The sequence below is a fragment of the Gossypium hirsutum genome, chromosome D13 (genome assembly GCF_007990345.1).
Source record: "Gossypium hirsutum isolate 1008001.06 chromosome D13, Gossypium_hirsutum_v2.1, whole genome shotgun sequence".
Lineage (NCBI taxonomy): Eukaryota > Viridiplantae > Streptophyta > Magnoliopsida > Malvales > Malvaceae > Gossypium > Gossypium hirsutum.
Window position 1 is genome coordinate 56,846,830 of NC_053449.1, and position 22,841 is coordinate 56,869,670.

Here is a 22,841-nt window from a genome sequence, read left to right on the forward strand (position 1 = left end):
TTACTTCTATTTGGGAATGGTTTCATTATTGGGTATGCAACTGATGTTATGTTGTTTCAGTGATAGTTTTTAGGTTTATTTCATTTCGCCGTTGAAAGTGGTTTTCCTCACCGTCCTGCAGGTACACTGTTTTTCTTTCTGTTTGAAATTGTTTTTCTCGAAATGGTTTCAGTGGGTGGCTTCATTTCATTTCATTTAACTGGTTTTAGGCAACGTTTCACAGACCATTGTTGTTGTCTTTCGATGTGTTACTGTTTTTCTGCATTTTTTAGGCAGACTGGTCTGTTAAAAAATTGGTCCATATAAACGCAACATTAAGTATAAATAATAAGATTCATTAACTCGACTCGAAATTTTTCGTCTCGATTCGAAAAAAATTTAAATTGAGTTCGATTGCTAAAATAGGATTTGTCAACTCGACTAACTCGAAATTTCTTTACTCAATTCGATTCAACTCGATCGAATGCTCACCCCTACCCAACACAAATCTTGCTTTCCTGTCATACCTTTAACCAAATCCAACTTAAATTTTCATACAAGAAAGCGAAGGTGCTATATATTGATTTAACTGCACACTATAACACCTATGCTGACACTTTACAAACAACAAAACAACAATTTGTCATCTTCCATTAAACCTTCTATTTTTTCACTTTCTTTATTTCATTTGCTTTGCTTTGCTTTCATCTCTGTCTTCCATAAATCATTTTCTGTTTGTCAAAGGTTAAAAAAGATTGATTTTTTTTTGAAACTGTTGTCAGTACGTATAATAATGTGATTATATACATGTTAATATAGTACAAAAGAGCTAGCCATATAATGGCCTTCATAGCAGGAGTTTTCGTTGCCTGGACTCCTATTCTTGTCTATTTACTTGTTTGCTTACATTTTGTATGATTGTGGCATCCACAAAAAGACCAACGGAAAAATACCAGGACTTAATAAAAAGCAAAAGTAGATGCTTGGATGGGAACCAATGGGTGTCTCAGAAGGGCATAATTGTTGATGAATAAGTCAATGAAAAATATTTGAATTTATACTGCTGTTTGTCGAAACCGTTTTTCAAAACAAAAATTTGGTTGTCGACTTTAAAAACAAAACTGGAGTCGCCACCGATCCTTTATTAAGGTGTGATCGGCCCACCTTAAAAATAATTTTGGTCTGCGAAATTTGAGAAAACAGGCTCGGGAGTCAGTTACGCACGAGGAAGGATTAGCACCCTCGTAACGCCCAAAATTGGTACCAAATTGATTTTTTTAATGCCTTGGTGTCAAAAATTTGAAAAGATTTTAAAATGAAACTTTTTATTTCATGAACGAATTAAAATAATAAGACATTCTTATTTCAAAGAAATAAAACACCGCACCCAGTGAGTTAGGGCACAATGTTTTTAAATCTTCAAAATACCCGAATATTGCCTTTTGCTTTTGAAAATTCTTATTTCGAGAAGAAAATGTCATGACCAGTAAGTTAGGACCCAACATTTTGAATTCCCGAGAATAAGCTTTTATTTAAAATTTGCGAATTTATTGCAAAACAAATACTTGGCTTTCTAAATTCATCGAAAAATAATCGCAATCCAGTAAGTTAGGACACAATCTTTTTCGAGAATCATGAATGCCAAATATTTTGGAAATTTGTAAAAATATGATGATTTTAATGCTTCGATAAAACCAAAATATATTTTCTTTAAAAAGTATAGTAAAAATGCTAATGTACCACATGAAAGCAATACTTTAATTTAAATTATATGTATACGTATTTTGAAAATCGTGAAAATAAAATAAAAGTATAAATGTATGGATATGTGTATATATTTACAAAATAAAAGAAATGTATAAGTATATATAAATATATAAAATATAATGTATATAAAAGCTAAAGAAAGATAAAATAATAAAAAAGAATATATATAAAAAAACGTATGTATATCTATAGGCATATATATATGAATGTAGAAATTATGAAAATAAAGTAAAATATAAAAAAGAAGCATGCGTATGGAAGTAATAATACTAATAATAATATATAATAAATAATAGATAATACAATAATACAATAATAATAATGCAATTTAATCAAAAAAACCTAAAATCACAGATTAAGGATTAAAATGAAGAAAAACGGAATTTAAGGGCCCAAATCCAAAGATAGAAAGCACTAAGAGGGACCAAATCAAAACACGCGCGACAGGAGGGGGACCCAAAGGGAGATTTTCCCAAACCTCTCAAACGCTGCGCTTTAAAAGGATCAAAATATAACAAAAATAAAACATGCGACCCAAATTTAAATGAAACAAAAAAAGATTTAGACACGCTTTTAAAAAGAGAGGGACCAAACGCGCAAATAGACCATTAGAAATAAAACACGCGGATCCTGAGAAAACAGGTCGGGTTGTCGGGTTTTCAGCCCATACGACGTCGTTTTGAGGCCATTGAAGTTAGCCCCAAACGGCGTCGTTTCATAGCCCATATAAAAGCCAAATTTCCCTTAAAAAAAATCCATTTTCCCTTTCTGTTTCAAAAGAACAAGGAAAAAAAATCTCCTTTTCCTCTTAAGTAGGCCCAAAATCCGGCTTAATTCCGGCGAGGATTTTGGTGAGAGCTCCGGCGCCGTCACCATCGTCGGCCACCGCGCGCGGTGGCGGAAAATCCTAAAGTGACCCTTTTTTAAACCGTCTTAACCCCGGGGACTCCGATCTATCCTTAAAACTCGCTAAAAGCCTTCAAAGATCAGAGGAAGACCGAAAAACCCCTCGGTTTCTTCTTCTCCGGCCGTCAGCAAGGTAAGTCTTTTCCTTTTTCTTTTTATTCTTTCACGTATATAGGAAGTAAAACGGAGAAAAACAATAAAAGAGAGAAAAAACCTAATCACCTTAAAAGAAACTGATCTTTTCTTTTATTTTTGTATCCTTTTACACTGAAAAAAAAACCCTTTTTACAGATTTTCCCCATCCCCATTTTACAAATTTTCTATGGCTTTAAATAGCTGAAAATAATAATGCAAATCCCCTCTTTTTCGTTATTCTGATATTGTCATCGATTGTTTGTTACTGTAGGTTCAACATGCGTGACGTGCGCGGGGCGGGGAGGAGCGACGCACGTGGAAGAGGCTTGCTCCGATCCTTGCGGCGGCTGGAAAGGGAGGTTCCTAGGGTTTCTGTTTTTTGGTTAAGCTTTGGGCTAGGTTTAGTTTGGGTCAGGTGTTGGGCCATTCTAGGTTTAGTTGGGTCTGTTTATTGGTTTGGGCCCTAGCATTATTGGGCTTGTACACTGTTCTTATCTATTTATTTATTTCTTTTTCTCATTTCTTCTATTCTTTATATTATTGTACTGACCTTCACTTAGAACATGTTTTACTATGATCTTCAATAAAGCATTTATGGAGTATGCATATTTATATCGCTAAAAGATTTGGCTGGAACATGAAAAAGGATAGTTTAGGGTAAACTATGATCATTGGGATTGTTGGCATGAACCTTCTTTTTGTTTGGCTTTGAAAAGATATGAAAGTTGTATGGCAAGTGAGGCACCAAGCTGGGCTGATCAATGGGGTTTTGAAGGGATTGGTTCCATTAAAGATGAGGATGCTGCTATTGCCACGAAAAAGATGGCAACAACAAATCCCAAGGACAATGTGGGTTTCCTAGAGCCAAGACAACGGCTTTCATGGGAGCCAAGAAACTCAAGCTTGGGGCATCCAAAGCCATAAAATGGGTCAAGAATAAATCCCAGAAAAAAAAAACTCCAAATGAATATACAAATAGAGGTGCTCATGGGCCGGACCGGGCCCAAAAAAAACTTTAACCCGTTTCATAGGCCTGAGCCCGGCCCAAAATATGGTCCTGAAATTTTGTCCAAGGCTCGGTCCAGGAAAAATACTAAGCCCGGCCCGATGGCCTGCCCCAAAAATGGGAGGATTCGAGTAAAAATATAGGCCCAAAATATAGGCTTGGGCAAAAAATGAGGCCCGTTTAAAAAACGGGCTAGGCCTTGGACAAAAAAATTTTGGCCCGGGCCCAGCCCGACCCTAATATATATTAAATATATAAATATATTTTATAGTTTTTAAAATATGCTACTTTTAAGTTTTAAGTTAAATGTTTTAAATTTTGTTTCACTTCGGTTTCCACCAATCTTCCAAAATCCCTAACCTATCGTGCCCTCCTCCCTTTTTTTCCCAATTCCAAAATACCGATCCACCTCCAATCCTCCACCCAATTTAAGGTAAATGGAGCTCTATTTTGAGAATAATTTTGTCAAAATAAACCATTCACAATCGTTGTATTTTGCTTAATTTTTGCGTCTGAATCTTTTAAGAAATCATTAACAATGGATCCCTTGATGATTCCGTTCTATTTTTTGTCTGTTTGTTTCTGGTTAATCTGGGTAACTTCATTTTCTGTTTGGCTGTTTGTTTCTAGTTAATCCAGGTAACTTCATTTTCTTCTTCTTCTTCTTCTTCCATTTTCTGTTTGTTTCTGTCTGTATTTTGCTTAATGTTTACTAATTAGTAATTACATTGATCTCTTTTACTGGAATTTGGTGCGAGTACCAGATGCGGATATTTTGCCAAATTCTTTTTTTAAGTTTCTGTTTCTGTCTGTATTAATGCGAGTACCATATTTCTGGTTAGTGCGAGTACCATATTTCTGCTTAATGTTTGTTTCCGACTTTCTGTGTGTTTCTTTTTTTAACATAGACTTCAATAATTAATGGATTTGGCAACATGTGGTAGTGTTTTTCTTATGATGTTGATTTGGTATTTCATTTCCTATATATATAAAATCATTCATTAAGTAAAGAAAATAATTGATAGAAATATGTAGGAAATTCTTATCTAATATTGTTGAAAAAGTAACTTAGTTAATTTCAGAATAAATTGAATAGTTTAATTCTTATACTATTAAAAAATAAGCAGACAAGAGCGATTGGTGATAATGTTAACTATTTGCATTATATGTTAACTATAGCACTATTTAGTTGTTAGAGACTTGTTTGAAAAGTCGTTCCTTTCACACTTTGCATTAATTAATATATAAAATGTGTTGGCCAAAAATTATATACAAAAAATTGTTCTTAATTTTTTTTTTTAAGTAAACAAACAATACAGACTATTTTTTTTAGCGATACACTTAACAACTAGATTTATTTAAGAGTTAATTGGTATAACTTGTTAATCCGGGTAACTACATTTTCTTCTTCTTCTTCTTCTTCTTCTTCCATTTTCTGTTTGTTTCTGTATGTATTTTGCTTAATGTTTATTAATTACATTGATCTCTTTTACTGGAATTTTGTGCGAGTACCAGATACGGATATTTTGCCGAATTCTTTTTTTAAGTTTCTGTCTGTATTTTGCTTAATGTTTGTTTCTGTCTGTTTCTTTTTTTAACATAGACTTCAATAGTGACATTAAGCTAGATCGTTTTAGATGATCTGTTACGTATGTTACTTGCAGTTTATAGTTATTTTTAATTGAAAAGAGTTTAGTTGAGGAGTAAGAAGTAGGCAGCACTTATTTGATGAGGGGTGTTATAAAATACTTGAGTCATATTATGACAGATTACTTGTGCAAGCTCCAATATAGTGGCTGGAGTTGATATTGTCATATCACAATGAAGTTCTCAGAATTTTGAAATTGCATGGGATTCGAGTTTAATGAATGTATTATAATGTTTACTGAGATCACAAGCTTAGTTTCTTCATTTAATCTCATCTTTTTTTTTTGTTTTTGCTTTGTTTTATTGCAGAAACAAGCAACATTGAAATCGATTTGGCTTACCTTAGCTTTCTTTCCCGTAAGCTTTCATTTACATTTTCCTTTTAGAATTTAATTTAATTTGATTTTCTTTTATTTTACTTTGTACAACATTTTGCAATTAAATGCAGGATTAGCAGATTTTCTAGATGATAATTTGTGTCATTATCTCAAAAGATTGTTATGATTATTGATTCCTCTGAAAAAGAAGTGAACTTCCAAAATATTAGAGGAAAAGAAAAACTTAAATTTTGATTAAATTATGGTAATGTTATGCTAAAATTGTTTATCTACTAGTAGGAAAATAATGGGATTGAGAAATAGAGATGCTTCTATTTATGAATTTGGATTGGATTTATGCAGTTTGGATTGGAAAATAATTGTTCTTAGCAGATGAATGATCATAGAAATATTTGTTTTTTGATTAAAATTGATTTATTTTTTATAGAGCATGTACTTTGCATTTAATTGAAGTCTAGATGAAATTGATTTATTTTTTTATGTACCACCTTTTATTAAAAAATGTCCATAATATATTTTTATATTATTTCTCAAATTTAATATTTAACGCGATTGAATTTTAGATATTCTTTTATTATACAATATTACCATTTGATATTAATATGATAATATCTAATTTTTCAAGTAAACTTTGACAAAATGGTATTTTTTTTAAATTCGTTAAGTTGGTTTATTAATAAGATATTTAGCTTTAATGGGTATTTAGCTTTAATGGATAAAACCAACTTCTTTTCTTAGAAAATGTTACTTTCAAGCATTGAACTTTGCTTTCTCAATCTGGATTATGTTTAATAGTTGTATCCGACTGTTAAACTATGCAGGCAATTTTATGGAGCTATTTGTTTTGTGTTATTTGGTTTTTTTTTTCTTCTTTAATTGTTCTGTTTCTATGGTTGGAGATACTAAGATTTGAAATCCAAACGTATGAAATGCCACCTCAACAAGTTTCTTTTCTCGTACATGTCCCTAGCTCTAGCCATGAAATTTTGGAACTCTTCTTAGAACAGGATTTGAATGAACATGCAGAAAACTGGTGCATTAAATGGGGATTAGTTTCATATTTAGAAACTTAATATCAGTACCAAACTTGGTTAAACAATCGCTTTATGACCATTTCAAACAGAGGCACTTTGGGGAATGGGCTTCGATGTAGCCAAAAGTCTTTCGTTTCTTGCCAGTTGCCACGTAAAAAAGACTAGCTAGCCAAAACTTGGGATCATTAGGCATAATTTTCTCAAAGCTTTTAATTAAAGTGTGAACGTCAATCTTGGACGTTTTCAATCCCTTTGTCAGGATATTTTATCCGTTGTTTAATGTCATTTTCGACTACCAATCTTTTAACAACTCATATTTTTTTATTTGATAAATTTGTGCAAAAAATTTATGTATTTTCTTTGATCAACGTTGATGGGTTATGAATGAAGCTACAAAGTAATTTACGAGAAATTTTGCTTCAATTAGTTTCATATTTCATCCACATAATGAATGCTATAAAAAAATAACTTTTTATAATAAGGAATGAATGTAATAATCTTTTATGATAGCGTAAATTACACATTCAGTTCATGGTTCAATTTTGTATATCAAACAAGTTTCTAATGTGAAATGATTTTAAGAAATGCCATTTTCTGATGCTCAATATACCATTTTTATGCATTTCTCTTTGGTGTTAGCGAAATGTAGCTCAAATTTTTTTTTCCCTAGAGGGCTAGGTCTAAAGAAGCAACAACTGCAAAACGTAGGACTCATAGAAGTGAGCTTAATATGTTTATATGTTAATGTATGCTAAGAGTGAGTTTCTTTGCCATTGATTTTAGTCATCTTGTCTTGTTTCCTTTTCGATGTGGTACATGTGATTGGTATTTTCTGTTTATTCCTTGTTACAGTACGGAAGTTCTTTGAAATTGCAGCATATTATTCCTCTGTTGCTTCTGTCAATTAACGAGTATCGAGGTGGAAATGGAGGTTACTGGACTGTAACTTCTACTGCAAATGCTCCGGTCTGCACAGCTGCTCCACAAATATGGAAATAGATCACAGAACATTCTCTGTTCCTTTAGGACCCTAACCTCAGCAAATTCTCTCCAAGGTACTTCTGTTTCCATCACTTCTGTTTCGAAAGATGATTATTTTGCAGCTATCCACCACATTTCCAACATCGTTCGTCGTGAAGTTCATCCAGAGCGCACTCTCAACCGCATGAACCTTTCTGTGAACTCTGAACTTGTATTCCGCATACTTCGTTCCTGCTCAAACTCCCCTACAGAGTCTCTTCGCTTCTTCTCATGGGCCCGTTCCCACTACACCCCCACCTCCGTCGAATTTGAGGAGCTAGTCAAGATCCTCATTCTCCATAGGAAGTATGAATCCATGTGGAAAACCATTCAACAAATGCAAAAGCAGCAGCTTAGCCTTTCTTGTGATACCCTTTCTTTTATGATTGAAGAGTACGGGAAGAACGGCCTCATAGACCAGGCTGTGGAAGTTTTCAACAAAAGCACTAATTTAGGTTGCAAACAGACTGTTAGCGTTTACAATTCATTGCTCTTTGCACTTTGTGAGGTGAAGATGTTCCATGGAGCATATGCATTAATCCGGAGGATGATTAGAAAAGGTGAGGTACCAGACAAGAGGACATACACAGTTCTGGTGAATGGATGGTGTTCCTCCGGGAAGAGGAAGGAAGCGCAAGACTTCTTGGAGGACATGAGCAAGAAGGGGTTTAATCCTCCGGTTCGAGGTCGAGATTTGTTGATAGAAGGTTTGTTGAATGCAGGTTATCTTGAATCAGCCAAGAAAATGGTAAGAAGAATGACCAAGGAAGGGTTTGTGCCTGACATTGCTACATTTAATTCTTTGGCGGAAACAATCTGTAAAACTGAGGAGATTGATTTCTGCATCGATATGTATCATAGTGTTTGTAAATTGGGGCTTTGTCCGGATATTAATACTTACAAAATATTGATACCTGCAGCTTCAAAAGTCGGTAGGATCGACGAGGCTTTTAGACTTTTAAATAATTCAATTGAACAAGGTTATAAGCCATTCCCTAGTTTGTATGCACCTATAATCAAAGGCTTGTGTAGGAAAGGGCAGTTTGATGATGCATTTAGCTTTTTCGGTGAGATGAAGATCAAGGGTCATGCTCCAAACAGACCGGTCTATACAATGTTGATAACAGTGTGTGGACGTGGAGGCAGATTTGTAGAGGCAGCAAATTATTTGGTGGAGATGACTGAGCTGGGATTAGCACCAATTTCAAGGTGCTTTGATATGGTTACCGATGGTTTAAAGAATTGTGGGAAGCATGATCTGGCTAAGAGGATAGAGCAGTTGGAGGTTTCCCTTCGACATGTTTGATACTGCAATTCAGAATTGAAGATTATAGCAAATCCCATTGTCACAATACTTGACAGCTTAATGTAGTTATTAACTTCTGAAAGGTCAGTTCCTGTTTCGGGATTTGTTTACTTCTAATTTAGTTTTGATTCATTTTATTTCTGACCTTGTTCGATACTAGTTATACATTTTAAGTTCTACCCCACAAAAGTCTCATTGAGAATTCCTTGGTTACTTCTGTCTCTCGTATTTCTGCATTTAAGCTTCAACCATTTTTTACTTAATGAGGCTTGATGCAGGCCTTTCAAGAACAATTGTGTCAAGTCGTTCTTGCCTAGCAAATCAGAATAGGAGCTTAGAGTAACATCTAACAGACGGACCGCTCCAGCATTAACTGTTTGGTGAAAATGTTAATGGTAGTGCAATGTCGAAGTATTTTCATGGAAGGTGTTAAGAATTAATGCTATTGGGATTATTATCATTGCAATGCTCATGAAATTAAACTATCAATCTGAGTATATATCTTTATATTGTTGGGAATGTAACAGTCTGCAATCACTAAACTTTAGACAAACACTTTAGCCAAAATAGTTTTGCAAAGATTAAACACAATTTCATTAGTGCTTCAAGGCAAAGCTCTCCTGTGTGCTAGTGTTCATATTGGCATTTGCAATAACTATAACACTCCAACCATCTCATAGCACCCATCATGTGCTTTGATCTTGATTTCAATGGCTATGTTCCAAGGCAAATCCTTACTGTATGTTTTGCAGATTTTACTAAGGGATAGGCAATAAGCTACATGGCTCTCATTCTTCATTTCTTTTTGGAGTACTTGTGTCGAACGTATGTTTGCAAAAATACATTTGAAAAGAAATCGGATATTAGTAGTATTCCGATTTGCCTGTTTCTCGTAATATCGACTTCAATATTAAGTGATCCAAGGAATTATAAGCCCAGTGGAAGGTAACAATAGCAGTATCCTTCATTGGAAGACTACTAGATGGAGCCTGAGTTTGATACAAACCCTGCAAGATCGGTGAAAAGTTACACTGTTGTTCAACCGCTGAAAAATATTTTTTATTTATTTTAGGCACTCCCATTAATAATTATTTTCATTCTGTTAAAAATTATTTTCATTTTGGTCACTTGTCATTAATTCAAAATCGACAAGAATCGACATCCTCACTAAAGATTCACTCAAATCACTCAAAGAGTTTAAAGTTCACAAATAAGCACTCAATAGTCAAACAAGAAAGGTTATTACCATAGGCTTACATGAAAATTAAATCTCCACCACTATAAAATAAGATGATACACTAATCAAAAGTTCTTTAAGAGGTTGTAATGGGGCTTAGGTTAAGGGTGTGGAGAAAGGCCAGAAAATTTGGTTATAATCGAGATTGAATTGATACATTACCAAACTAGAAAAAAATAAACAAATGTTGAATTAAAAAAAGTATGAATCAAGAATTATTTAAGAATAAAAACTAGCTTCTCCTTAAAATATGAATTTAACTGTTCAAGCTCAATCAACATAGAACTAAATAATAATCAATTTTTTTCTTTTTTTTTATTTTTTTTCTAGAACAATTAGAAATAGTTCAGCAAATCAAACAGAAGAGCATAGTTAAGCAACTAACCAAATCAAATCTTGACAAAAAAGGAGTCAATAAAATGGGAAAAAGTTTCAATGAACAAAAAATGAGTTATCGGTTAACATAAATGGGTAAATCAAGAGACGGTGTGTTAGGCTCAACGGGGTTCACTAAGGGTTAATTACGAAGGTAGGATTTTTATGGGATAAATGGGTTAAAACCTAGGTGCCTTTATCATCTCTGTATATCAAATCAAATGTGTGGTCTCGACATGTATAGTTAAAGCAAGTTCTAGAATAACAAATCAAGTTGACTCACTCATAACCAATAATAAAATGAGCAAGAAAAATGTATGCTCTAAAGGCTCAAAATCTCACAAAAATCATGGTTTTTGATGTCAATCTTCGTAAATCTCAAACGTCAAGATAATACTTTAATTTAGGGAAACAACCTAAAAATTTTTAATTTTTGAAAAATAACTTATCATACTTGATTCTCCCACACCTTCAAGTTTAAATCAACCAATACACAAATATCTACAAATTAATCTAAAACACATCAACAAAAATTCCAAATCAACAAAAATTCATTCTAATGGAAGTATGAGAAAATTACTTAAATAAAAGACATAATTCAAGTATTTTCTAATAATGATATAAATAACCTTCCCACACTTAAGATGTATATTGTCCTCAATGTACAAATAGATATAATCACAGTATAAGCATAATATCATAAGAGCGGGAGAAAAGTGAAACTGCCCTGAATATTGGATGAAATTGCTAGAATGGTGAAAAGCAAAATTGTAGGTAATGCTTGATTTCGAGTAAACTAATAAGAAAATAAACACAAATAGTGAAGAAGATTATGGTTACCTCTCGAGAAGCACTTATTTAAAGTTTAAACTTGACTTACCTTATACATGCGTGGTCACGGTGGTTCGCGGAGTCGAGCTTCTCTTTCTCGTTATCAATAATTCTACCAAGATAAGGTTTAAGTCGAGTATTGTTTACCTTAAATGTGTCAAATTCAGAAAGAGTAACCTCGACTGTACCGAATGGGAAGACGTTCATTACCGTAAATGAGTTTGATCCATTTGCATTAAGCTCCGAAAGGGTATTTCGTGGATCCATTTTGTCTAATTGTACATTGTTCCCAGCCTTAAATTGGTTCGTTCCATCCATGTTCTCATCATGGCATTGTTTCGACTCTTCATCAAGCTTTTTCGGTTTCTCCTTGACATGTGTCTGCCATTCATCTAGTTCATCAATTTGTAACATTTGTTTATCATAAATCATTCTGTTTCTATCGTATTTGTAACACCCCTTACCCGATACCGTTTCCGGAATCGAGCACGAGGCATTACTTAGCTTATCTTACTAATTCGGAGCATAAAAACTTAGTTTGAAAATTTATTTCACTATTTATAGCAAATCTATCTAATCGCGCAGTAGTTACAAAATTAAGTATAACTCGGGCTATGGAACTCGAAACTTAATTCCGTAAATTTTCCCCGAAACTAGACTCATATTTCTAGTTACCATAATTTTTTTATAATTTTTGCTTTAGCCAATTAGTACAGTTTATTAGTTAAAGTCTCCCCTGTTTCACCACCTGCCTGTCCTGACCTCTTGTCACCAAAAATAAGTTTTCTCACTGTAGGATTATCATATGAAGTTCTTACTTGTTTTTACAGAAAATAGACTCAATAAGGAATCTATACATATAAACTAAAACTTATAACTATTTTTTTACAATTTTTAATGATTTTCTAAACTCAAAACAGGGGACACCAAAAACTGTTCTGACTCTGTCTCACCAAAATTCACATATCTTAAAATATAAAATTCCTTTTGCTACACCGTTATTTTTCCATGAAAATAGACTCAACAAGATTTATTTCCATATATCATTCACCCTCTAATTCATTTTATATCATCCTAGGTGATTTTTCAAAGTCACGTCACTGTGCTGCCTGAATTCTGTTTCTTTGCAAAATTTTACCCCTTTCATGATTTCCATGCATAATATATCACTTAGACTCTTATAACCACAAACACTTTCATACTTAACCATTTTAATAACTATTCATCATAAAATACTTACACCTCATTCTTTAGCAAAATCATAATTACAAGCATACAAAATAACTAAATCCCTATACATGCCATAACTCAAACATGTTTCATCATAAAATACCGAGTAGTTTTTCTTGATAGTGTGGACGATCTCCGACTTCTTTAGGATCCTTGAAGTAGCCTTGCAATACTATAAGAGAAAGAGAAATAAAAGACGTAAGCATAAATCTTAGTAAGTTTACTAGCAAATAAATAACAATATTTAACACAAATAATTAAACTCAAGTGTCTATATCTCTATTTTACTCTTTAGTTAATCTCATACTAGTTCTCTTGCTTGATTACTTAATATACTTGTGTTCATAACTTACTCTTCCCTTGCTGCATCGTTGAATATCAAATGTTAATATAATAAATTCTTAACTCCTATAACTCACCTGAGCTTGCCATTTCTTATCTTTAACTGAACTTTCATGTACCTGATTCGTTTACTAGCCCGTTGAACCACATTGGAATAATAAGGATACTCGGGTATCTTCTGATCATAACATGCCAAAGCCATGTCCCAGACATGGTCTTACATGGGATGTACTCATGTCAGTGCCCATGCCATGTCCCAGACATGGTCTTACGGGGGACCTCTCATCTCGGTGTCAACGCCATGTCCCAGACATGGTCTTATATGGGACCTCTCATCTCGGTGCCCATGCCATGTCCCAGACATGGTCTTACAAGGGACCTATCATCTCGATGCCAATGCCATGTCCCAGACATGGTCTTACATGGGACCTCTTTACCCAAATGTCATGACATTCGTATCCAGTATCATCCTTATGTATCAACGGAACTTTTAAATTTTAATTTTCTATCATTTCATGCTTGGGTCATCATCAAATAAATTCATGAAATAAATATATAATTGCTGGAAAATAACCACATTAACAATAATTATTAAAATATTGTATTTATTTACCGTAAACTTACCTCGGTACCAATATAGCCCAATTCACCAACTTAGTCTTCAACTTTATTCTTTCCTTTGTCTAACCTTGAGTTTCATTCTTCTTGATCTAAAATAGCAAATTTAACTCATTTAAAACTCACATTTATCAAAACAGCCCTCGACTCTAACTTTTTCAAAATTACAATTTTGCCCCTAAACTTTTGCATAATTACATTTTTCCCCAAGGCTCGGAAATTAAACTTCATCCCTTATTCTTATGTTTTATGACATGCTAAACATTTTTCCCTTCTATGGAAACATCAAATTCCCACTCTAACATGTACTTAAGAACATTAGGTATTTTTACCGATTATGTCGTTTTACTCGTTTTCACTTAAAATCGCTTAGCAAAAGTTGTTTAACATAATTTCTAGCTTCATATTCTATCATAAAACATCAAAATAAACACTTTTCACCTATGGGTATTTTTCCAAATATAAACCCTAGGTTAAATTATTGCTAGAATAAGCTAAATTAAGCTACCGGGATCTCAAAAACGTAAAGAACATTAAAAACAAGGCTTGGGATCACTTACTATGGAGCTTGGAAGCTTGAAAACCCTAACTATGTCTCCCCCCCTTGCTGATTTCGTCCTAATGAAGAAGATGATGATTTTTGCCATCTTTTTCCCTTTTAATTCTTTTTATTACTAGATTACCAAATTGCCCCTAACTTAAAAATTTTCTATTTCACTTATTTCATGTCCATTTTTGTCTACCAAGTTACCAATGGTCTAATTACCATATAAGGACCTTCAATTTAAAGTTTCATAACAATTGGACACCTCTAACATGTAGAACTCAACTTTTGCACTTTTTACAATTTAGTCCTTTTAACTAAATTGAGTGCCCAAACGTCGAAATTTTCGAACGAAATTTTCACAAAATAATTTTGTGAAATCATAGACCATAAAAATATAAGAAAAATAAAATTTTCCTCATCGGATTTGTGGTCCCGAAACCACTGTTCCGATAATATTAAATTTGGGCCATTACAGTATTAACTGGAACATGGCTCCATTATGTTTTTTGAGGGGTTTCTTGTAAAGAATGTTGAGCCACATGGTCACTAACATTAATATAAGATTTAAAATCATCTCGATCACTAGATGTTCTAACTGAATCACGAGCTTGAAGAGTAATTGACTCATCACCTACACGAAGTACTAACTCACCTGTACTAACATTAATTATAGTTCTAGCAGTTGCTAAAAATGGTCGCCCTAAAATTAAAGGTACCTCACTACCCTCATCCATGTCTAATACAACAAAGTCAACGGGAAATATAAATTTATCGATTTTAACAAGCACATCTTCAATAACACCCCTAGGATATCTAATGATTCTATCTGCTAATTAAATACTCATCCTAGTTTGTTTGGGTTTCCCAAGACTTAACTGTTTAAACATTTTATAGGGTATCACATTAATACTAACCTCTAAATCAGTCAAAGTATTATCAATATTCAAACTACTAATTAAGCAAGGAATGGTGAAACTCCCTGGATCTTTCTATTTGTTAAGTAGTTTATTTTGCAATATGGCCAAGTAAACTACATTTAGCTCTACAGTTGACGAATCATCTAACTTCCTCTTATTTGCCAAAAACTCCTTTAAAAATTTGACATAATTGGGCATCTGCGAGGTAAGTTAATATGTAATTTCTTTAAGAGTTTAAGAAATTTACCAAATTGTTCATTCGCGTGGTCTCTCTTCATCACATTAGGATATGTACTCGAGGTTTATATTCCTTAATAACTAGTTTTTGCTCTTTCTGGCTTACCTCAACCTTATCATTATTTACCACAATTTCTTGTCTTGGTTCTGGTTCAGATTCAACTAACCCTTCTTCATCTTACACAGTAATTGCATGAAGCTACTCCATTAGGTTAGTTTTGGTATTGCTAGGAAAGCTACCTTGTGGTCGTTCTAAGATTAATTTTGCAAGTTGACCGATTTGGTTCTCGAGCCCTTGAATTAATGCTTGTTGATTTTTAAGTGCTACTTCAGTGTTTTGAAAATGCGTTTCTGACACCGAGATAAACTTCGTCAACATCTCCTCAAGGTTAAACTTCGTCAACATCTCCTCAAGGTTCGGCTTCTTCTCTTACTAGTAAGGTTGTTGTTGGAAGCCTGGAGGGGGTTGTGCTCTTTGATTTCTTTGACCACCCTAAGAGAAATTGGGATAGTTCCTCCAACCTGCATTATAGTAATTACTATAAGGGTTATTTTGAGGCCTAGAATTATTATTCATATAACTTGATTTGTTCGTTCTCTATGCTAGGAGCGAAAGGTAAGCATTCTGGATTGTTCATTCCACCTCCATTTGTATCGCATTGCATCACTGGATGTACTTGCGTAAAAACATATAAACCATCAATTTTCTTATTTAGAAGTTCTACCTGATTTGGTAACATGATGACTGCATCTAGGTTGAAAACACCGGCTGCTTTCATCAGCTTTATCCTCATGACTTGCCACTGATAATTACTCAGTGTCATCCTTTTTATAAACTCATAAGTTACTTCGGGTGTTTTATTGTTAAATGTTCCACCAGCTACTGCATCAATCAATTATCTTTTTGAGGAATTGAAACCATTGTAGAAGGTTTGAACCTGTAGCCATAAAGGTAACCCATAGTGAGGGCACATTCTCAATAAATCCTTGTACCTCTCCCATGCATCATATAGAGTCTCTAAATTGATCTAACAAAGGAAGAGATATAGTTCCTCAACTTTGCTGTCTTAGTCAGTGGAAAGTACTTCAGAAGGAACTTTTTGGTCATTTGAGCCCATCTAGTAATGGAACCTCTTGGTAAAGAATTTAACCACTGTTCAGCTTTGTTCCTCAACGAGAAAAGGAATAACCGTAAATGAATGGCATCGTTAGTGACGCCATTAATCTTGAAAGTATCGCAAATTTCTAGAAAATTAGCCAAATAAGTATTTGAATCTCTGTCTTGCAAACCTTAGAATCGAACAAACTATTGTACCATCTAAATAGTGTTCAGCTTTAGTTCAAAATAATTTGCATCAATAATGGGTCTCACAATACTCGATTTAGCCCCAGTCAGAGTGGACTTGGCATAATTGTACATAGTACGAGGAACATGATCTGGATTCGTAACAACTGTAGGAGGTAGCTGATTATTCTGAATACCACTCATCTTCTCGATAATAACAAAGTACTTTTGTTCGTCTACTAAATTCTCTCGACTCTGCCTTGTTTCTCTACGGTTTTTACGAGCTGTACTTTTAATTTCACTGTCAAATTACAATGGTTTCGACAGGTTTCTTCTAGATATAAACTAAAGGAACTTGCCAGAAGCAAATAAAAGAAAAAATAGAAAGTAAAAATTAAACTAAAAACAAAAATTATAATAAAAATAAAAATGGCTAAATTAATAAAATCGAGTGTTCCTAATATTTTAGTTCCCGACAAATGCGCCAAAAAACTTGATGGTCACTAAACTAACTAAAAATAAGACAGAGGGAGCGCACCTATCGAACAATAGTATAACTATGGTGAGTAGAGAATATTGTATCCACGAGGACTAAAAGTACTAAAATTACCGTCTTCTTGTTATTTAGCCTAAAAATTGGAATGATTATGTTTTAATCTAAAATGACTAAACTAATTTAACTCAGAACGCAACAAAGAATGAAAGAAATAATCAAATATTAACCAATGAGATAGACAATACTCAGGAAAGAATCCACCTAGACTTCACCTATTATTATGAATTTAAATTAAACGATTTATTCACTTGTGTCTTGATCCGTAGAAATCCCTAACAACTGACTCTAGGTTGATTAATTGAAATCTCTTTCTAATTAAAACCCCTATCGTCACATTAACTCGATCTATGAATTCTCTTATTATATTTGACTCTAATCCGATAGATTTATGTCGTCCTATTTCTAGGATTGCATGCAACTCCACTCAATTATGCTAAATCTACTCTTAAACAGGGACTTTTGCTTCACTGAAATAAGTACATTAAACATGAATTAATATCCCAAAAATATTAAAATAAGAAATAAGCATACATAATTAAAAACATGCCTTCAGAGATTGCCAAGTAGTTAAAAACATATGGCAGGAGTTAGGGATTCTTGATTACCAAATAGATGAAAGAGAAGGACTTCAACAGTGGCTAGGTGAAATACTCACCAGAACGACCAGTGCTTAAAGAAAAGTTATTGATGCGATCTGCCTCGGTAAAGTGAGTCGAGTCATCTTAGTTGTCCGATCGTCGACGAGAAAGTATTGTTCCAAACTAGTAATAGGCTTGTAATCGGCTAAATAATAGGATAGTGGGTGTAAATAAGTTCAAAGTAGGTTAAGTATGGTTTGAATAGGTTGGGCTACCAAAGATATAAACATAAGTAATTTGATAAGTAGGTGGAATGGAAATTGAACTCAAGCGTCAAGAACGAACCAACACTATAAAGAGTGTGACTCGAGACTTATATAGCTTAAGGTGGTTTGGTGAATGAAAGAAGGGGACCTTGACCCATTACCTAACAAGATAGGAACCAAAGGTATAAAGGATAGGGTGAACGCTACACCAAAATGGTGATAAGTTCAAAAAGAGAATCAAATTGACACCACTGACAAACAGATAAGTCAAGTGAGACTCGGATGAAATTTGGAGAGGAAGAAACCTCACAAAGAACTCATATTTCATTCAAATTGATAAAAGTCTTGACAAAAGTCCTTACAAATTGAAAATAGCTAAGTACTTATAGCTACGACAGAGGCTAACCGAATAGACAAATTACATAGCTTAATGACTAAATATTCAGCTTTAAATGAGCTGAAATAATCTTGGATAAATCCATAAGCCTTCATTGTCCATGTTCAGTCTTTGGGGACGCCACAAGTTAGCTTAATGAGGAAAGAGTTCAGCTGAATGAATTTGGAAGCATTGGGAGCTGATTGGGCATGTCTAGGTTCGGCCATGAGCTTAAATGAGCTCAATTAATTTACCTTGTTCAGCCGAATGTTGAAGGCATTGATTGGGCAGCTTGAATAGTCATTAGAAGTGTGAACACCAAGTTGAAGAGCCATTTGAATATGAATGGTTATAACCGAATGGACTTCATGTATGAATGGGATATTCAGCAAGTGTGAACACCTTCAAGGCTGCCTTGGGAAGATGTTCGGCCAACTTGGAAAATTGATCGTGCATTGTAGCCGGCCATGCATGAATCTCTCCATTCATTGTAACCAGTTGTTTATGCACCTAGCATTAATCATCCTTCATGATTTTGGCTGCACCAAAATACAATGAACACATTTATGGAGTTAAGGCAAGCTTAAATTCGGCTGGAACAAAATAAATTCATACCTTAGACACATTAATAAAATATAATGAAGCTAAGACAAATTAAATATTGACTTATCAAGACACATTAATTTGGCTAGCTCAAATTATACTAAAAAAACATGTAATAAGCTGTAATGAGCTAATAAACTAATCAATGAGCTGAAACAAAATAAATTAATTAAAGTAATCACTTTGTTTATTCTAGCAATAAAGTAAATGAGCTGGAAATAAATTAAATTGAGCTGAAACGAGCTGAAAGAAGCTGAACGGAGTTCGGGAAAACTGAACTTGAGTTAATATTAATAAAAATCTCAGATTTCATGTCAAAAAAAATGAAGGATAAAGATTTATCATTTTAGATAAAATAAAAATGTTGAAATGAAGCAATTTTAAGAACAATTGTTGGTGGAAAATTTGGTCGAAAGGAAAAGAATTATCGTGAACTAAAAATGGGGAAGAAAGTGATGATGGTTGGTGGGTTTTGGAATTTTGGTGGGCAAGTGGGCTTGGGTATTTGGTGGATTTTTATGAGTAAACTAAACTCAATGTCATTAAACTATTAGTAAGTTTACATTTTGGGCATTTAATTTTAAAAAATTAGAAAATGATCAATAAATTTAATTATTTGTCATTTTAGCATTTAACGTTTTTGGTTTTTTAATATTTTTAAAAAAATAAAAATTTAATTTAATTTATTAAAGGGCATATTCATCATTCGAGTATCTTTTTTGCTGTTACATATCTATTCCTCTCAACCAAACACATGAATACTACTACAATACTCATTTCATTCCATCTAACAAAACTACTATTATGTCTATTCAATTCCATTACAACCTTATTCTATTCTCACAGAATGACTATTCCATTATAGTCCTATTCTATTCCAGTGAACCAAACATGCCGTAAGCGAATAACATTTAAACTTGAATTGAAATAAAAACAAGTTTTCATGTTTTGTTTAATATTTTTGGCTCAAATTTAGATATGACTTTATATCACAGTTTGAAATTTAAAGTATAAAAATTTTCTCATTTTAGTATTTAATTTTTTACTTAACTATTACTTTTGTTTTATTTTACCTCAAAAACTATTGTCATCCACATCCTTATTTTTCTTGAGATGAAAATAATAATTCAAGTATAAAAAATAAAGTAGCAAAAGAAAAACTAAAATAAAATAACGAGTAAAGTTGAAGATCTAATTTGTTATTTTTTTAATAATTTCATTATAAGTCCTAATTATATTTGCTCTTTTTGGGATAATGCATAAAATTACTCATAGCCTCTCCCAACCCATGAATAGGGGGATAATTCGTTTCAACACACTCGAACCTAGAACTTCTTACATTGACAAAAATACTCATACCAATCGAGTTAAAACTCAATTCGTAATTTGTTACTTAAATATTTCTTATGGATTCAAATAAAGACCACTTTTCAATTTTATAATATGCTAAAATTCAAACAAACATAAGATGAGGCCCATAAACAACCTCTTTTATTCTATATTTCAGAAATAAAATAAAATTTAATTTTACTATAAATAACAAATGACAAATTCAAACAGCATTCGAACATTCCTTCGAATGTTATCCCATCAGAATTTGGATTGAAGATTCTTCACCATTTTCCTATCCAGATTAAAAGCCTTGGCAAAAATATCAGCATTAATGGAAGGGTTTGAGCCAAATACTGCATTTGCAATAGTGATCACCCCTGGGTTTTCACTGCTAAGACCAGCAAAGGCGACAGCATAGGTGTTCCCTATGTTGTACTGAAAGTGAATGAGACCCACAGGAAAAACAAAGACATCTCCGGGATATAGGACTTTAGAAATCAAACGATTATCTGGATTCGATGTAACGAAACCGACATGGAGTGTGCCTTCCAGAACAACTAGAATCTCTGAGGCACGAGGGTGAGTGTGAGGAGGGTTCAGGCCACCGTTAGGTGCATAGTCAATTCGAACCATAGATATCCCCAATGTGTGAAGTCCTGGCATCTGTGCAACATTAAGAGGTGTGACAGTAGATCCAAATGTGTTGGATGTGTTTTTGCGGATATGGAGACCTGAAAAGTAGAAGTCATCTGCTTTGGCAAGCTTTGCGTCTTTGCAGAATTTTCCGTTGACAAACACTGCATGAAAGCAAGAAATGTTAGTCAATACCAGAAGAAGAAGAAAAGATGAGTTTATGTTACTGAAACTTGAATTTAAGTGTCGAATATATGGATGTGATAGATACGAGTGTAAAAGGAGATTCATATCCTGTTCATGTCCGGATATACATTAGACACAGACATAAGTAGCTCAAGAAAAATGAAAGTATTTGAAGAGAAGACATACCAGAGCCCTTGGGATCATTAATGGCTACACAAAAGTCCTGAAGAGGGCTAGGATCAGAGGCAAAGGTCAAAGGCGATGCAAGAGCCAAGATGAAAATGGCTACGAAAATCTGAAGGGCTTCCATTTTTTGTACGTGGTAGAGTTATAACTGAGATTCTTAATTCTATTTATTTGAGAGGCTCTGCATGAATGAATGGCCATTTATAGGTTGAAGTCATTGAATTAGTCTATGATTTTGGCTTATTTTATTTCATTTCTTTAATTTGTACCACATCCAACAGTACATGCATATTGAAACAAAAGAATCATTTTTTAGATACTGTTTGTATCATTGCATGAATTCATCTTCTTTTTCTCAAATTAGGACATATTGAAACAAAAGAGTTCTATTTTCTTTTTTCAGATATTAGATGTTTATCTTTTTCTTTCTTTAAATTTGGCTCCGGCAGGATTGGGTCATGCTGGCATTTTCTGGATTGAAAGTGACTCAAACAGTATCTGAAAATGAAGTAGATCCTGATTTTCTTGGTTGAAAATAATGGGCGTACAAGCCCCTTTTGATGGCCCATTTTACTCCAAGAAAAGGAAAATGGAATTGAAATTTGAGAATTCATCTAAATACACATCTCAATTGCGAACGGATTTATTAACGGTGTAAAAATAAGATCTAAATACAAGTTTTATATTGCAGTTAGGAAATTTTTTATGTTTCTAGATATTATCTAAAGAGTACCGTGGACGTGATTTAAGTTCAATTTATTCATTAAACTATAACATTACTTCTATACATAATTCAAATCACTCTTCGATTAATATTTCTTCTTAAAAGCTTAGGATTCGTTTGTTTCACGGAAAATAACTTCCGAAAAATATTTTCTGTATCTTCTTATTTGCTTAACATAAAACAACTTGGTCAATAAAAAATACCTTATAGATCAACGAAAAATAAGTTACTTTTCCTGTAAAATGACTTACTCTCTCGAAAAGCGTAAGTTATTTTCCGAAAAAAAGTTCCTCTATTATATTGATAATAAATTTTATTTTTATTTTTAAAATTATTAAAATATTATAATTTTTAATATTATTAAACATTTATTTTTAATCATATAATAAATTATTGATATAATTAATATAATTTATTGATATAATTAATATAATTTATTATTTTAACAAATTATTTAATAATTTTATATTAATAATAAATTTTAAATAATATTATTCACATATAATTGTAAATATTCAATATTAATATTTTAATAATAAATATATTAATAACAAATGTTTTATAGTATAAAGGTTAAAATAGGATAAACTACCAAAATAGTCATTTTTTTTTACCTCAGGTTACATTCTAGTCATTTATGTTTG

The 22,841-nt window shown here is 33.0% G+C and overlaps 2 protein-coding genes and 1 non-coding gene across 8 annotated transcripts; 2 read left to right on the forward strand and 1 right to left on the reverse strand.

Annotated features, from left to right (window-relative positions):
- The first annotated feature begins 4,062 nt into the window (after positions 1-4,062).
- On the forward strand, positions 4,063-9,746 carry LOC107936919 (pentatricopeptide repeat-containing protein At5g18390, mitochondrial). 6 transcript variants are annotated; one of them, XR_005923070.1, is made up of 5 exons: positions 4,100-4,226; positions 4,424-4,432; positions 5,750-5,797; positions 7,665-9,221; positions 9,417-9,746. XR_005923070.1 is itself a non-coding variant. In XM_016869706.2 (3 exons), the coding sequence occupies exon 3, from the start codon at positions 7,771-7,773 to the stop codon at positions 9,136-9,138; it is 1,368 nt and encodes a 455-aa protein (XP_016725195.2). In that variant the 5' UTR covers positions 4,077-4,226; positions 5,750-5,797; positions 7,665-7,770; the 3' UTR covers positions 9,139-9,623. The 6 variants fall into 6 exon arrangements, 2 of the variants coding, with proteins under 2 accessions (XP_016725195.2, XP_016725206.2); XR_005923072.1 differs by having other exon boundaries at positions 7,689-9,221; XR_005923071.1 differs by lacking the exon at positions 4,424-4,432 and having other exon boundaries at positions 4,063-4,226; positions 7,689-9,221.
- Positions 9,747-16,426: 6,680 nt separating this feature from the next.
- On the forward strand, positions 16,427-16,532 carry LOC121225945 (small nucleolar RNA R71). The gene has a single exon (XR_005923848.1). It is a non-coding gene; the product is annotated as a small nucleolar RNA R71 (small nucleolar RNA).
- Positions 16,533-20,543: 4,011 nt separating this feature from the next.
- On the reverse strand, positions 20,544-21,646 carry LOC107922373 (germin-like protein subfamily 1 member 11). Its single transcript, XM_016852378.2, has 2 exons — positions 21,474-21,646; positions 20,544-21,265 (listed from the first exon to the last, which is right to left on the reverse strand). The coding sequence occupies exons 1-2, from the start codon at positions 21,595-21,597 to the stop codon at positions 20,727-20,729; spliced, it is 663 nt and encodes a 220-aa protein (XP_016707867.2). The 5' UTR covers positions 21,598-21,646; the 3' UTR covers positions 20,544-20,726.
- Positions 21,647-22,841: the final 1,195 nt, after the last annotated feature.